The sequence below is a fragment of the Medicago sativa genome, chromosome 7 (genome assembly GCF_051527215.1).
Source record: "Medicago sativa cultivar Bolivia chromosome 7, Bolivia_mono, whole genome shotgun sequence".
Taxonomy (NCBI): domain Eukaryota; kingdom Viridiplantae; phylum Streptophyta; class Magnoliopsida; order Fabales; family Fabaceae; genus Medicago; species Medicago sativa.
The window spans coordinates 20473704-20491246 of NC_140755.1; the positions used below are offsets into that span (position 1 = coordinate 20473704).

Below are 17543 nucleotides of genomic sequence, written 5' to 3' on the forward strand. Positions count from 1 at the left end.
CTCTTTATTTGTTGTTTTTAATTTTCTAAATTTGGTTCATAGCTGGTCCTGGTCGAGTACAAAAAAACTAAGAATAATTAGAAACTCTTGCTTATTCATTACCAAAGACATTGCAAAGATGCACCAAGAGCATTCCTTCTTAATGCCAAGAAGATCACTAAACTGATGTGTGTGCAAAGAATCTGATTATGTAACACATAAGATATGATTAGCCACTTTAAAGTTCTTTCCCAGAAAATTCATATTCAACAAAAATATGTTGTGCACTCTCATCCTTCCCGCAACCACCAATATAGTCAATCGAGCTTGCATCAATAATGTAATAAGGAAGTTACAAATTATTTGACTAAACGTTGAGACCATAAGTGGTGATAGGAAATTTTTAAAAAACTAAAAGTCGAACAAGGTTTTTTAGAGGAATTAAAACGAAAAGTTATTATAGTTACCAAACATTTTTTTTTTTTTTACCAAAAACTCGTGTGATTTACTTTTATTTAGATGTTCATCTGTGACGTACTTGGTATTAAGTAAGGAAATAAAAATAAGAAATAAAAAATGAATAGCTACTTATTATATGAAAAATGAAAATAAATAAAAAAATTACTTCTTTCAAAAAACTGATAAAAAACAAAAATATATCCTATTTTTTTACGTTAGAAATTGAGACCACAAACTAAAGAACTAAAGTTACCCATGTTAAATGTCACCTTTATTTTATGGTGATGTTAAATGTCACCTTTATTTATTGAGACTTTGGCTAAATAAAAGTTAGACTTTCCCTCAACAAAAAAAAATCCTTCAAAAAAAATAAAAAAAAGTAAGACTTAATAAATAATTTTATGAAAGAAATGATGACTAATAAAAATAAAAACAATAAAGTTAGACTTTATAAATAATTTTTATTTTATGAAAAAAAAAAACTGGAACTAAAAATGGGGGTTGGGTAAGGGAGGCCCGCACGTATGAGTTCTGCAAAAGTAAGCAGCGTCAACAAACGGCCAGCCTATCACCCCTCCAAAAATCATTGCATCATGTTGTTAGATGCTGCGACCGGCTCCCACCAGTTCGCTTTGTTTTCCTTACTCATTAGTTTAAGGCAAGTTTCAACGTTGCTTCTACCTTCTTATTTATAACACCTCATGTTGGGTCATAAAACTAATATAACCGATGTGGGACTATATACTTCAAAAACTATATACTATTTACATTGCAATATATATGACAGATGCTGGTATTGATTTCATGGCCACGTTTTGTTAAGAAAATATGTTAGGATCAATTCATTGCCTAGTTTTTTGATCTTCAACAAGAACAAACTAAATAAAATCTGGAGCTGGGACAAATTAAACAATAAAAAGAGTAAGAGAAACTTAAATCAATATGGTATCTAAAGAAGAACTTGGGACAAAACTCCCCAATTATATTTGACATAGCATCTGCAACTTGATTAGTCTGCGCATGATATTATGAACCCGTTAAACTGATCGTCGAAGAAAGTTTTCTATCTCGGTTGATAATTACTGAAAAAAAAATCTTTTTTCTATTTTTATATAATATTTTGTCTTAAATCTTTAATAACTCCTTCAATTAATTTATTTCTTAGATTACAAATATGAAACTACGTTCTGCTTGCATACGCGCTCCTACATACACGCTCCTCCAAACTTGCAAACACACCTTCCGTGCGCGCTCCTCCAAACTTGCTTACGCGCCTTCTACACGCACTCTTCCAACTTGACATAAGAGGTAAAAGTTTATTAGTTACTCATTCAATCGTCAAGTAATTTCTTTCATCCTCTATGGATGCCACAGTTTTCTACTAAAAATGTTGCTTTTAAGGAATTATTACTCTTTTGTTTCTTGTAACTTAAAAATTGATTCATATAAAGATTGAAGCCTAAGTGGTGAATTTGGATAAAAATTGATTCATATAAAAATTGTTTTTTTAGGGATAAAAAAGATTACTTGTAATAATAAATTAAAAATATAAGTCTTTAGAAACATTAACTTAAAAGATCTTAGAATTTGATTTAATTGACGAAATGTTATTTTCAGAATGATTAAGCCTAAGCCTAATCATTAAACCAAAGAATCCCAATTCTATGTTGCAAACCATAGTCAAACACAATGGACAAAAGAGTTGCATACTGGAACATAAAATACACAATAAAAATTCATTCACAAAATTTCCATTTAGTATATTTTACAACATGCCATTTAAATATTACACAGATTATTATTGTTTACATTAGCTTGATTACACTCCACTTCACCTATTCATTGCAAAACTATTTAAAAGAATGGCTAATTACATATCTTTACAATACAAAGCAGACTCATTGTTCTTTTGACAACAATGGTTCCGATTGGGAATCTCTGATTGGGGCGAGCGGAGGCCTTCCATTACCAGACTCTAAGTCGGTAGTTGTACGACTCTCCTCTCTCTGCTTAAATAATTGCGAGAAGAAGCTTGGTTTGTCTTCTGATGAAGAAGAGTGTGATGAATGTGACCTTTCAGATCCTGGTTTCAAACTTTGAACATGCTGCAAGCAAACTTGAACAGCATCGTGTACTCTCACAAAGTACCATTCTTTTCCTATCAACTCCACCAGACCGGCTTTAGACAAAGTAAGCAGAATATCTGGATTTGGATTGGATATTGCAATCTGCAAAATGAAAGAAAAAACAAAGTGGGTTGTGGGAAGAACATTTGCAGACTTTTCGTGATAAATTCAAGAATCAATCAGTCATTGAAAGTCCAAAATCTTTACCTGAATGTCCCGTAACTTGTACTCCTGATACAAGTCTTTCAAAGCCTGAACAGCGCTAGAGTCTATGTAGGTCACAGCTGCAATAATCATAACCATAGCATAGAACAAAAAATGCTCAATTATCATCATCATCTTAATAATTGAGTTTATGAGCAAATATAGTAGAAAACAACAATTAAGAATTAAGAACTTCAGTACAATATTCATGTGATTCAGCACCCGGAGGAAGCTAACATGTAGCAGTTCAAGATACCACATAACTTTAAATGCATAGGATCCAGAATACACAATTAAGAGTAAATACATTATTAATCAACTTGAAAACTAGTTTGTGCATAACTATATAGAAACATGCTCTGTGACATACTGACATTAAATATGATATTAACATATGTAACTATATTCCAGGTGTTCTTTAGCTAAGAAAATATTTCAACAACCATAAAATTCAAAAGGGAGAATATATGAAAGAAGAAAAAAAAAAAAGTTTCAAGGTTATATATAATCCCAGCATGCTCAGAAATATGTTGGCTCATAACAGTATTCAGAGTTCAGACACATGAAAATACAGCTCATGCTATTTTGTACACAGGGTAAGCATCACTTACGCGCCATCTCAAGAATCACAAAATTAATTCTTTCAACCTCGGGACCACGTCTTGTAGAACTATCAACAACAACTTCATATTCCCGCAACCTGATATACAACTCTAAGTCAGTTAAACAGTAATCTTGACTGGAAATATGGCAATCATTACAACTCATTTATTGTTACCTGTCCTTTATGTAACTGATATTTGCAAAGTAAATAGGAGCATCGATACGAACAATTACAATTCCATTGTATGTATATGCTTCAGGATACTGTTTAACATTTCTATAAACAGTTGTCCCTGGCAAACGACCCAAAACAGCTGCAGCACAACACAAACAGTAAAATTAGCAAACCAACATATGTATCGATCTATCTACACGCACGTGCACACGCACGCGCACTAGCACATTATATCCTCAAGTCCCATGACATGAGAAATCCAGTCCATACAAATCCCAATTTATTTTGTATATCATCATTTCTGAACATAAACAAATAGACTTACCAATGTGAGGATTTGCTGACTCATGAATGACAAAAGCAAGAGATGCTCCAACCTACAACTTCAAAACCCATAATAAAGTGACGTGTCTACTAATTTTTAACATAACAAAGTTCACTTTGTACTCACCCCAACCATTACGCCAATCTCAATACCAAGGAACAATGTTGTAGTGCTAGTAAGGATCCAAAGAAGAAAATCTTTTTTATCTACACGCCACAAAAAAATGGCCTCATCATAATCTACCTGAAAAAGAAATCATGTTGTACAATTAAATTAATAAATGCTTAGATGTGGAAAAACTGATAACCAGCAAAACTTTATCAGTTGAGTTTAAATAAAAGTTATCTACAATACAAGGATACATGATTTTGATTGAATTAGTAAATTATAAAATAAATTGGGGATGACAGCAAGATATTCTAATTCAAACAAATTTATATTTATTAATAATACTTTTAAAATGGAATAATACTACAAACTAAATAAACGTATTGGTGCAGTGGATTAGATCTCACAAAGAAACCAAACTAGATTAATGAATGTTATCAGTATCAAATAAAATCTCACAACAATCTGAATAAGGATGGAGTCAAACCATTACGAAAGATTCATATTTGATCTATCATCATTGAGATTTATGATAGGAAATAATGGCATTGTTTGATTGTTGATTAACGTAGCCACAACCCCAACAGTGCAAAGGGTGGTTGCTCTATCTGTGTATATTTTCCGCTTGCCATGACATAAGATAAAATTGAAAATGTTACTGATTGGTCTTTTTCTGTATTAAGAAAAGCAGGACTATTAACTACTCATCAATGTTTGGGGTAGGAACATAGAGGTTGGAGTGATAGGGAGGTCATTGTTTCCATTCCCCCTACTAACGTAACATTTGCTGTTTAAAAAGAAAAACTACTCATCAATTTTTTACATGAAATTAATCACTCAGCACAAAATGTAATGCTTACCAGACCAATTACAGCAGAGATCACGATGGCAGCAAGAGCAGACTGGATTATTGCAATGCAACCATAAAATTCAAAATTAGTGTTATGTTTTAATCAAAAGGATCAAAATTAATTGAATTAGGAGCGAATTATACAAAATTTAGAATTCAATCAAAAGGAATTGAAAAACAGTCTAATAATTTGTTAATCTTAATGTCTTATCCAATTTTAGTAAATTAATTGAATTACCCTTTCTTTAACAATTCGTTCCTAAAATCAATAATTGTTTTAAATAGTGAAGGATCAAATTAATCTTCAAAATGGATCAACTTGTTATCCCAGCTATCTTTCAAGAATCAATTTGAGCATTTACTTAAATATCACTACTTTTATGGATTGAATCCAGCAGATGACAACAATAAAATGTAATAGGTTCTTTTTTGGTGTTAACCTTCCGGTTCCCAGGGGAAAGGTGCCCTGTTAATCTGGAGTTCTGCCGGGAGGTAAGTAAAGCAAGGTCAAAAATTCCTGAACAGTTTGTCCATTGGTGGAGCTCACAAACCACTTGAGCCCAGTTGCTTGGTTTAAAAAATGTAATAGGTTCTAACAGAACTTCAAATTTTTTTTAAAACAAAAAAACTAGTCTAACACAGATAACACAACGAAAAAACATTATTGAACATGACCTATAAAGACTTGAAAACAAACCTGAGGTATGTTCTCAAATAGTGGTGTTAGAAACAAAAGTGCACAAGTTATTATGATCCCTGAAACTATTGCGGATACTCCAGATTTTGCACCACTTTCATGATTAACAGCTGATCTTGAAAAGGATCCTGTGTAACTCGATCGAAGGGGAAAAAAATCAATTCAAGATATATTTTCATCCCAAGAAAAACATAATATTGAAATCTAATGATGCTTTGGTACCAAAAGCCAAATATAGACTCCTGATTTTAAATTTCAAAGTCAAAAAGAAGACTGACCTGTAGTAGGGTATGCTGAAAAGAATGAACCAAGAACATTGGAAACACCAAGACCGAACAACTGTTAAAAAAAAATCCAGAAGAATAGTTAAGAGTTTTTTTTTCCGACAAAATAGAAACTTGTCTTTTTCCTGTATAGCTACAATCAATACTCAAAGCCACTATTTAGAAAAGAAAACTAGCTACCAATTAATTTCTTGTGTAAAACAAGACGGCTCGGCACATATTTTGCAATTCCATGGCGGAAATTCGACAATACTGCTAAGGAGGCACCCCTAACATGTCTACTAATAGGTTGCAGCAGTATTAATCAGATTTTTGGGGTGCATAGCTGGATTGGATATACTTGTATAAAACAGCAACCATCATGGTGATGTACGCGTAAATAGATTTTGTAAAGAAATATACCTCTTGATTTGAATCCAACTCATACCCATTCTTTGCTGCTAATGCCTTTGCAATTCCTACCGACTCCTGCATTTTGAAAATTTAGTGAAATTGAGAACAAAGTTACTAGTCTATTACTTCAATTAAACTTAAGAGGAAAACTAATTAGGAGAAAACAGATATCTTACCAGTATAGCCACACCTGTTATAAGAAAAGCAGTTGGAATTAAGGACTCTGCATACTCAAAAGCTCTTGGAACAGAAAATTTGGGTAGGCCCTGAGGTATCTCTCCCACCTAATTAAAAAACAATCATCTTCATCAAGTTATCTTAAGTGCTATCAGTTTCATTAAAATGTTAGCGAATGTCCTAAGAGTGAATTACTGATTCAGTTGTCATTCACAAAAGAACATCCATGCCAACAAAATAAGTAGTCAGTCAGCAAGAACAAAGTGAATTTCACAACTCGTAGTACTTACAATATCAAAAATTGAATGATCACACCAGACAACAAAGCACAGATTTCTCAATTAGGACAGTCAATTTAGGGAGGTAATCAGAGAAAATGAACAGCCACAACAATTTTTTTGTAGCACACAATAACAGTAGACTCAAATGACTTTATATATAGGGTTTGTCATTGAATTTAAACAGTAGTTTTATTATATAATGGGTTATATGAATGTCTAGAATATCTTCAATGGAGATGGCTTCTTCAAGAAAACACGAAGATAAACTCTAAAAAATCAATTAAAAAGAAAATGTACAAACAAAATTCGATACAGACTTTGTATATGCACTAGCACAATGGTTTCAAATCAATCTCAGTGTCACTATCAACTTACAAGTCAATATTGGAATATAAATAAAATGCAAATTAACATGAACAATATGTATTTGGAATTTGGATTACATTCATAACCAAGAGTAGTTAATTAAGTCAATAAAATCAACCACTCTTGTTATTACTGTTTTTCCAATAAGAAAATTATCAGAAATTTTAAAATATTATTTTTAGCAATTTTATCACAATTTTATGCATGACAATTGTAGAGGGGATAAGAGCAAAGGGTTTTAATTTTAGTATTTTAGTTTTTAAATCTGGTTTTGTAGCTTGCCAAAATAAAGATTCATATTAATATGATTACTGTATTCTAAAATCTGTATTATAAAGCCAAAAACACATCTCATCCATTTGATTCTTACAATTGAAATTGATGGTGGATGAAATAACTTCACAAAAAACGTTCCCAAAACTACTGCTGTAAGAGGGCCTGCAGCTCTCAAGAATCGTAAGTATTTCCTTGATTTTCCCTGGATATAACATCATACAATGAGCCGAATGTTGATAGATAATATAAGTACTTCACCAAACATCAGAGGTAGATTCATACCAGGTGTTTCATGACTAGAAGTATTGCTAGCATAACTGATCCCATTACAAAAGGAGGCCATGAAAACTGCAAAAGGGAAAGCACATGAAAATGAACATATATCAATTCCTATATATAAAGGGAATACACATAGTTTAGGTGTAGTATTTTTTCTTCCAATTATACCCTTCATTTAAACTATTATATTTACAATTTTATCCTTTTTATAATATTATTTAAATCTTTAATTAAAAAAAAAAAGTTAAATCTCATTGCAATAGGAACAATCTCACTAAAATATGTGAGTTGGACCATGAAGCCACCAAACAAAAATCCCAATTTGGCAAGTACCGTTCACGCACTACATGGGTTTTATGCATAGATAGTATGGAACAGGACATCCTGTTCTGTTCTTTTCTCTTTGGTTTCACTCTTTCTAGTAGAACTTAAGTGTAACACCTTTTTTACCTTAGGCCCTATTCTATTCGAATAAGATTCATTTTTTGTTCTGTATCTAAAACCACCTTCCATTAAATTGATAAAGTAAATATTAAAAACACTATATCCATTTACACTTACAATACCCAACTGGCTAACATCAAACTGTATCCTAATTTCTTTAGTTTCCTAAATCATTTAGTTATCAGTACCATCTATAAGTATTCTAATCAACCACACCTAGTAAAATAAACTTCATTGGATAATTCATTTTTCAAATTTATTGCATACCTTATCAGCTCCAGCTATTATACTTTTAACCAATGGTATAATCTTGCTACTTTTATCTATATCATATCCCAAAAAGTATTTTGCTTGTGATAAACCAATCACAATAGCTGAAGCAGTTGTAAAGCCAGAGATTACTGAATGGCTAATGAAACGTATCAACCACCCGAGCCTGAAAAAACCACAGAAATGTACTAATAGGTTGTTCATAAAATCCCTTTCATAAGAAAAGTCAGGCTTGATGCTGAGTAGTAAGCTATCAAAATCATATAAGTAGAGTTCAACCACTTCTCTTGGACTTTAAATGGAGCAGTCTCCTTGTGATTTAAGGCATTACATTTATGATGACAATACTTCAGCAATGTTTGTTGGCATTTAATCAGTTGTACATGTTTAGATGCATGAACAATGACCATTAAGTACAATTAAATATTTATTTGGAGATTCATATGACCAAGGAGATAAAGGACAAGGAAGAAAAAGTACATTCTGGATTCATAGATATGCTAATATGCTACACGTATAATGATGAAAATGAGGAATGGCAAAAATACCTCAATAGTCCCATTATGCACTGAAGGATCCCAACCATAAGAGCCAGTAGAATTGCCAACTCAGTGTATAACTCACTGGACGTATCAGCTACGCTACCAAGAACATTAGACACCAATAGGGAAACCAAAGCTACCGGACCAACTGCTAGCTGGCGAGAAGACCCAAATATGGCATACACAAATATGGGCACAAAACCAGAGTCTTCCTTGCAAAGAGAAAAACATTAATAACCAGATATTACATAGAATTTCAGGATATATAAAGATTATTGAGTAATGCCACAGAATTAAACAACATGAAATGTGTGGAAAAAAACAGTATGAAACTGACAGACAACAGATGAGAGCATAGAAGCTAGAATTTAATCATGGCAAAAACAATATTGTTGTTTAGATCAATGAGAGATAAAATCCATAAATATAAAAAAAACTATTTGGTAAGATGCACATCTAAAAATGTCAAAAACCAACACAGATTTTCTATTTGTCTAATGCACAAACTCCGTAGTGTACAGTACCATTTCTGTTTTATTTTCTTAAACCTTTCTTCCAGTTCTTAACAAAAATGTTTCTCTTGGCCTATAGAACACTTTTGCTATTTACACAACTGTTTAAAAAAAAAAATCAAATCACTAATCATTCAAGATTTTACGCAGCAATATTCACTTGACTTTTCAAAATTTTCAGGACTACAGTTCGGAAATTCACTTTTACCGTAAAAAATAGTAGTAAAAGTTAAGTCAGAGTATATCAAGAAAATTTAAACAAATACTCCCTCCAGAATGAAAATATAAGCAAAAAGAGTATTTTAAAAGTTGATGTATGTGGTTTAAATTTAAGACCGCAAATTTAGACCACATACATCAACTTTTCAAACACCTTTTCTGCAAATTTGGACAACATATATCAAGTTCTCAAATAATCTTTTTGCTTATATTTTCATTCCAAAGAGTAGACAATGAAATTACTTCATATACACTGTATGCTTGTCAAAAAATTAAAAAATTGTATACACTGTCAGTGTAATTATTCTTTATCGTAATCATCATATCAATGTTTGACTTTAATCATAGCTAGTTCTACCATACATTTAATTGGTTGTGATTTGTTGACAGTGTAAAACATATATTATTTAATTCATATATACAGTTGATGTATCAATTTGTTACACTGTCAACTGATTGTAAAAACGTCTGACTTTAATCAAATCTTCTTCTAAAGCAGATTTGAAAATGCAACAGCACTAAAATACTAAAATACATGCATAATCCAGAAAAATTCATAAACAGCTTAGCAATTAAGCAAACTTACAAAGTCCATATATCGGTTGAAGTCCAGCCAATTTCGCATATGACATCGACTGCATAAACAAAAAATAACTAACTTAACACAATGAAGCGCAAACACGAACACCAGAGACGACACTGACACCAGAGTAATTTACAAAAATGACATATTCTCTCCAGTTTCATATACAAACAAATCATCTTTTTGTAAGATTCATCGAATAATCAATGTATCTGGCTTATAATACAGACCAGATACATCAATTATTTTAATGAATAGAAAAAACAAAATATTCTTTTTAACTGGATACGTCTTTGATGAGAAGTGTGTACATGCTAAATAAACTATTGAAAGGAAGGGAAAAAAAAAACGAAAATGGAAACATTTTTCTATCATTTTAGCGTTACCTGAGGAACGAGCATAACACCGACGGTGATTCCAGCCATAAGATCAACCTGAAGATACTCACGCCATTTATATATCCGAATCCAACGAGAACAAGGAATCAAGAACTCAATCCATTCAAGCCACGTCATTCCTCGAAGCTTCGACGCGAACCGCGAAATCGCCACATTCGGCGGCAACGAATTCGAAGAAGATGAAGACGTAAGGTTTGGATGTTGCATAGGGATGACTCTGATAGGACGAGTCGGCATGGTTGCGGCGGAGGGAAGGTCGGAGTAACTGTGTGATGCGAAGGTTGTTGGTGTTATCTCCATGCGCATCAGCGGTGGCGCATTGGTTTTGATCGGAGGCGCGTGGGAATTGAGTGGCGCGTGGTGGTGGAAAATGTGAAGTGGATTGTGATGGTGGAGATTTGAGGAGGAACGGGATTGAATGATATAACAGAATATGGACCCACTAAAATATATTTAATTATATTCTATAGTATAGCATAATAAAATATTAATAATTGAATTTGAATGGTACAGTTGTAAAAGAAAGAAGAAACGTGGGGAAACCATTTTTCTTAACCGAATTTTTTATGCACCATTGCACATAGGAGTATTAATTACTTCATGTGATTTTTCTTTAAAAAAAAAAATAAATTACTTGCTCCGATCTTATAATAAATAGAAATTTTATAAACAAAATCTAATGTATTTGGTTTAAATCAGATACATCAATTTTTTATAAATAGAAATTTGATCAACAAAATCTAATGTATTTGGTTTAAATATTGAATCAGATACATCAAATTTTTATAAATAGAAATTTGATCAACAAAATCTAATATATTTGGTTTAAATATTGAATCAGATACATCAATTTTTTTAATCCAGTTTTTTCATTTATATACTATTGAAGGAAGTAATCAAGTGTTAAGATGACAACGAATGACAAAGCTTTTCATCGATGTTTTTATCTGTACGGTTATTTTAATTGTTAAAAAGTAAATTGTATTTGTATAATTTTTTATTGAAATTACTAATATGACATAAGTATGCACTAAATTTCATTTAAGATTTAACTCGGCTAACAATGTCAATATTAATAGGCTGAATATTTTCGAATCAATCCAAATTCGAAATCTAACAAATTGTATTCCTTAAAAAAAAAAATCATTCAACTTTCCATTAACCAATTGGGTTTGACACATATAATTAGATTTTGAAAATTGCTGTTCACACATTCCATATGGCTGGGACACACATGTAAAATACCCTTTTACCCCCTCGGCAGTTAACTGCCGAGGAATTTGAAATCCAGCTGCAGTTAACTGCCGAGGATTTCCTCGGTAGTTAACTGCCGAGTATTATGTTTCGTCGGATGAAACAGGAAACCTGCTCCCCTACACACTATTTTCATCAACTTCCATATCAAACTCATCCATTCCCCCCAAATCCAATAATTTTTTTCTATCAAATCTTCCCCCAAATGATTCAAACATCAAGCCTAGGATGATTCAACACACTTTTGACGTAAAAAAATAGGTATTGTGCATTTTATTCGGTTTATTTTTTGTATATGTTACACTGTCATGTTGGTTTACAAAGTCAGTCACGTAAGACTGTCATGGGGAATCTCGGTAGCTTACTGCCGAGGGAAACCTCGGTAGCTTACTGCCGAGGGAAACCTCGGTAGTTAAGTACCGAGGAACACTTAGGAAAATTTTGAAGGACGAAAAAATGGCAGCTACTGCCATTTTTTTCAAAAAAAAAAAAATTCTTTGTTTTTTTTGTTTTAGTTCATTATGACATTGATGTTTATGCATTAGTTAGTTGTTAATTCATATTTATGTGTTGTTTAATTATAGTAATGACCGAGAACGCGGAAGATGTTTCGGGAGAGACAAAACGTAATTTTGTCCAAATTTCCGGAGATGTCAAGCCGCCTAAGGTTGAAGTCAAACCAAACATTGAACAAGCTTCTAAATATGTTAGCCCCGGTGTCGTCCCACTTCAAGCCCACGAAGTGGACACGGCTAGGTTTTTTTCTGACGACATTAAGTTTCAAGATAGAGAAGAATTGCTTGGGTGGGTACGTTGTCAAGCAAATAAGGCGGGATTTACAATTGTTACACAAAGATCAAGCTTGATCCATCCAATATTGCGCCTAGTGTGTGAAAGGAGTGGAGCTCACAAAGTGCCTAAAAAAAAACCAAAGCATGCGACAACGGGCTCAAGAAAATGCGGGTGCTTGTTCATGATTAGTGGATATCAAAGTACGCAAACAAAGGAATGGGGATTGAACATTCTTAATGGAGTTCACAACCATGCGATGGAGCCGGCTTTAGAAGGACACATTCTTGCCGGTAGATTAAAGGAGGATAACAAGAAGATTGTACATGACTTGACCAAGAGCAAGATGCTTCCAAGAAATATTTTGATACACTTGAAGAACAAAAGGCCACATTGCATGACAAATGTGAAGCAAGTGTACAATGAACGTCAAAAAATATGGAAGGCAAATAGAGGTGACAAGAAGCCGTTGCAATATCTAATCTCGAAGTTGGAGGAGCACAACTATACTTATTACTCAAGAACACATGGTGAAAGTAATACAATCGAAGATATCTTTTGGGCTCATCCAACATCTGTTAAGTTGTTTAACAATTTTCCAACGGTTTTGGTTATGGACTCCACCTACAAAACCAACTTGTATAAGATGCCAATGTTTGAGGTAGTTGGGGTAACTTCGACCGATTTGACATATTCGGTTGGGTTTGGATTCTTGATGCATGAGAAAGAGGAAAACTTTGTTTGGGTTTTAAAAATGTTGCGTAAACTTCTTACTTCAAAGATGAATATGTCTAAGGTGATTGTTACCGACAGAGATGGGTCTTTGATGAAAGCGGTTGGAATTGTTTTCCCGGAAAGTTATGGTATGAATTGTTACTTTCATGTGCAAGTAAATGTTAAACAAAGGTGCGTCTTAGATTGTAAATATCCTATGGGAAAAAAGGATGGGAAAGAAGTGAGTAATCGCGATGTTGTCAAGAAGATCATGAGGGCATGGAAAGATATGGTTGAATCGTCCACTCAAGAGTTATATGCAAATGCATTAGTGGAGTTCCAAGATGCTTGTAGTGATTTCCCACCTTTCCTAGCCTATGCCATGACCACCTTGAATGAAGTGAAGGAGAAAATAGTGAGGGTATGGACAGACCGTGTGTTGCATCTTGGTTGTAGATCCACCAATAGGGTAGAATCGGCTCATGCTTTGATATATATGATAATATGACTTTTATTGACTTGAAACTAGTGCAATACTTATTTATAGCTTATTAATGTTTACGCATTATTTGATTTATTCGTTATTACATTCCATTTAATTTTGTTCTAATCTATGATTATTTTGTTAAAGCTTTTGTCAAGTGAAACATGTCAGAGGTTGCAAGAATTGAAGGTCGTGTTAGGTATTGCGCGTTTAAAAAGACGGTTAAGGTTATGATAACACCGACAAACTCTATTGATGATTTGAAGACACAACTTAACACTTATTTTGAGCATCTTGGTGAAAATCAATATACACGTCACTTGTCTGCTCTAATGCCAATGATAGACCTAGGAGAATATAGAGATGAATTCACATGGAAAACGGCAAGCTATATGCCTTGGATTATTAAAGACGATAGCGACGTCGGATTTATGTTTAGGAATATGGTGGAAAATAATGTATTATATATATATATATATATATATATATATGTTCGTTCCATATGCAATTGTAATGAATGTAAGTAGGGATTTAATTTAATGATGTGTAATGATGTGTAATGACTTGTAATGTGTTGTTTGATTATGGACACTATGTTCCGTTTTGATGAATTTCAAACTTTTGTGTGGTTTGAACCAAATGTCGGTTTGATTTAATTATGGACATATGTAAAAGATATTGTATTTTTCTTGTTTATGACCGAGTTTCATTGTTGTATAATTTGAATTGCCTATGGAAATGCACTGGTGAAATTACAGGTCAAAACTGGCCTAAAAACGGCTTGGTAAGGGTTAGCATTAATGCAGGACCTGCTGTCTGCATAAATGCTTTCCTCGGCAGTTAACTACCGAGGAAATCCTCGGCAGTTAACTGCAGCCGGATTTCAAATTCCTCGGCAGTTAACTGCCGAGGGGGCAAAAACGTATTTTACATGTGTGTCCCAGCCTTCTCTAATGTGTGAACAGCAATTTTCTTAGATTTTCTCATCACACCATTTGACTTACCTTTAGTTTGAAAGTTTACAATTGGTAGATTTTCAATTGAGGTCAATTGTTCTATAGGACGTGTCTACCTTAATGAAAATTTTCTCAAATAAAAAAAATAATTTCCAACTTTTTATTATATTTCAATGTTTGATTCAACTTTGTTTATAATGTCCAAATCAATCGAAAACCGTTGTAAAATAACCATTGCTTCAACTTTAAGTAATCAAAAACTTTACTTTCAGTTGTCAATAAAATGGTACGACATTTCCTTCCAAAAAAAAAAAAGTACAACATCTATTCTCTAATTATAAAACTTAATGTCTACCAAAAATACAATCTTACCCCTTCCTAATTTTTTGACACGTCATCAAAATTATATCCTTTTGTGTCTTTTGCTTCAACTTTCCCTTATTTTTTCTCTCTAAAAAACAAATTAAAACAAACTCACTCGATAAAACACACTAACTAAATCTTTTTTAAAGAAAAAACAAACTTAATCTTAATCCCAATCAAAACAAATTTTCCTATAATTCAACTTTTAAATATATAAAGAGTTACAAAAATTACAATCTTCTATTTTCTATTCTCTTTCTTTATTAATCATGATACTTAATGTCTACCAAAAATACAATCTTACCCCTTCTTAATCTAATGACACGTCATCAAAATTATATCCTTTTGTGTCTTTTTTTTCAACTTCCCCCTATTTTTTCTCTTTTAAAAACAAATTAAAACAAATTCACTCAATAAAACACACTAACTTAATCAACAAACAAACTTAATCTTAATCACTTTCAAAACAAATTTTCTTATAATTCAACTTTTAAATATCTAAAGAGTTAAAAAAACGAATACAATCTATTATCTGTCTCTAATTATGAAAGTTAATGATCAGTAAAAACACAATTTTGCCACATCTTAATATTTTAACACCTCAACTTATATTTATCTTGTTGTGTTTTTTGTAACAAAAGAACCTATTTAGCTGAGAGAGAACATAAATTTCAAAAGATTGATGTGATTTCGCAACAAAAAGTTTCTTTTATATTGATGTATCTTTTTTTGGTGGTGGCCGGGGTTTGAACCCCAGACCTTGCATATATTATGCATTGTCTCTACGAGCTAAGTTCACGAGGACTTATATTGATGTATCTAAACAAACTACAGTATCACTAAATTATTGAATGTCAATATTATTTTTATTTTAATTCATAACAAATAAGCCTTTCGGGGTTTTCTATAAATCTAAAAAAAAAAAAAACTTTAAACAAGAAGATAATTTTGTAACGCAAAATCCATTTTATATAGTTGTATCCAAACAAATTTTTTTTTTCAAAGAAGTGATTGTTATTATGATAAACAAACACAAAACTGATTCTACTTTTTCAAAAATAATCTCTAAATGATTGAATATCAAAATATATATAACTTTTTATTCAATATCAAAATATATTTTATTTTATTAAACGCGAAACATATATTCAATTTACATTTATTAAAAATAAGTTTTGTGATTGTACCAGTTTTTTTTATGATGTTCATGTGATTTTATCTGACACTGAGTCTATTCGATGCAACATAACTAACTTCCTATGATTTTATAGTTTTTAGGATGCAATAGAACTACATTCCTATGAGTTTTTATTTTGTAGATAATCCAATAAAAAAATGACAATTGTTTACATATTTAGACTAAAAAAATATTCAAAAATATAAATTTTAATAAAAAAACATTAATAAATACATTTCACTTATCAATAAAATAACAAAATATGGTTGAGACAGTTAACTTCGATACTAACAAAACATTGAAAAAATATTTTCATTAAGAAAATAAAAAAAAACATTCAATAATTTTTTATTGATAATCACAAAATAACAAAACTTCATTCTTAAAAAAAAAACATAACTTCAACTATTTTTCAAAAAATTAGACATTTTCAAGATTGCTTCTTTTCTAAAAATACTTAGTCAAAAGAAAAATTATATTAAATAAAAAGAAATAGATAAAGAGTCTGAGAGCATTGGACCTGACTCAGGTACAACCCAAAACGGAGATACAACATAATAATCAGATAAAGTGGATAGACTCAAATCTATCCTAACAAATATTCACTAATCATGGGCGCAACCTAGCAAACCCATATACGGGCGCGAAACCAGGTTACAAAAAAATATGAAAAGTGAACCTCTGCGAAAAACAATTAATGGATCGACCGCCAACGGAGTAAATAGTACAGTTACAATTTATGAACAAGACTCATAACGACATCTTTATCAATAATGAAATCTTTACTATTTTAAATATTTTTACATATAATTACACTAACCTCCCTTAAGATCTTCTTAAATAACACAAACATCCGCTCTATTTTTTAACTAAATACTCCCTTAAGATCTTCTTAAATAACACAAACATCCGCTCTATTTTTTAACTAAATATTAATCTCCTTTTTTTTTTTTATCAAATTGACAAGCACTTCTCTTATAATATAACATGGTTTAAACTTTGTTAATTCCATTTATTATGAGCAATTAACTTCTTCATACAAGTATGAAACTCATTTAATTTTCGACCATTTTTCTTTCCATTTTTCATATAGGTAATTTTCCCCAACTTATTGTTCTTGGGTCAAGGTGGTTTAATTTTTAAACTCTAATGTAATAAAACAGATATATCGAAGATTATTTCCTTTTCATTGATCAACCACAATGTCCATCCACCAAAACATTTCTCATTTCTATATTCTCTTTTGATCTCTTCTG

At 31.8% G+C, this 17543-nt stretch overlaps 1 protein-coding gene and 1 non-coding gene across 3 annotated transcripts; both read right to left on the minus strand.

Annotated features, from left to right (window-relative positions):
* Positions 1–945: 945 nt before the first annotated feature.
* Positions 946–1100, minus strand: LOC146904930 (U12 minor spliceosomal RNA). Its single transcript, XR_015020765.1, has one exon. It is a non-coding gene; the product is annotated as a U12 minor spliceosomal RNA (small nuclear RNA).
* A 1060-nt stretch (positions 1101–2160) lies between these two features.
* LOC146904931 (sulfate transporter 4.1, chloroplastic-like) lies at positions 2161–10942 on the minus strand. Of its 2 annotated transcripts, none has more exons than XM_085730268.1 (17): positions 10539–10942; positions 10156–10204; positions 8845–9046; positions 8294–8462; positions 7586–7651; positions 7398–7505; positions 6380–6487; positions 6213–6278; positions 5805–5865; positions 5527–5654; positions 4840–4881; positions 3998–4114; positions 3872–3923; positions 3547–3685; positions 3380–3468; positions 2772–2848; positions 2161–2666 (listed from the first exon to the last, which is right to left on the minus strand). In XM_085730268.1, exons 1-17 carry the CDS (start codon positions 10854–10856, stop codon positions 2337–2339), a joined length of 2121 nt encoding a protein of 706 aa, XP_085586394.1. In that variant the 5' UTR covers positions 10857–10942; the 3' UTR covers positions 2161–2336. The 2 variants fall into 2 exon arrangements, with proteins under 2 accessions (XP_085586394.1, XP_085586395.1); XM_085730269.1 differs by having other exon boundaries at positions 8845–9050.
* Between the last annotated feature and the right edge of the window lie 6601 nt (positions 10943–17543).

What these genes read in the sequence shown, in the direction of transcription:
- LOC146904931 (XM_085730268.1), bottom strand. Translation starts at nt 10,856, where the DNA reads ATGCGCATGGAGATAACACCAACAACCTTCGCATCACACAGTTACTCC. An exon ending in GTGTTATGCTCGTTCCTCAG is followed by an intron (nt 10,205 to 10,538) that starts GTAACGCTAAAA and finishes TTGTTTATGCAG; the next exon opens with TCGATGTCATATGCGAAATT. An exon ending in AGATTGGCGTAATGGTTGGG is followed by an intron (nt 3,924 to 3,997) that starts GTGAGTACAAAG and finishes TTGAAGTTGTAG; the next exon opens with GTTGGAGCATCTCTTGCTTT.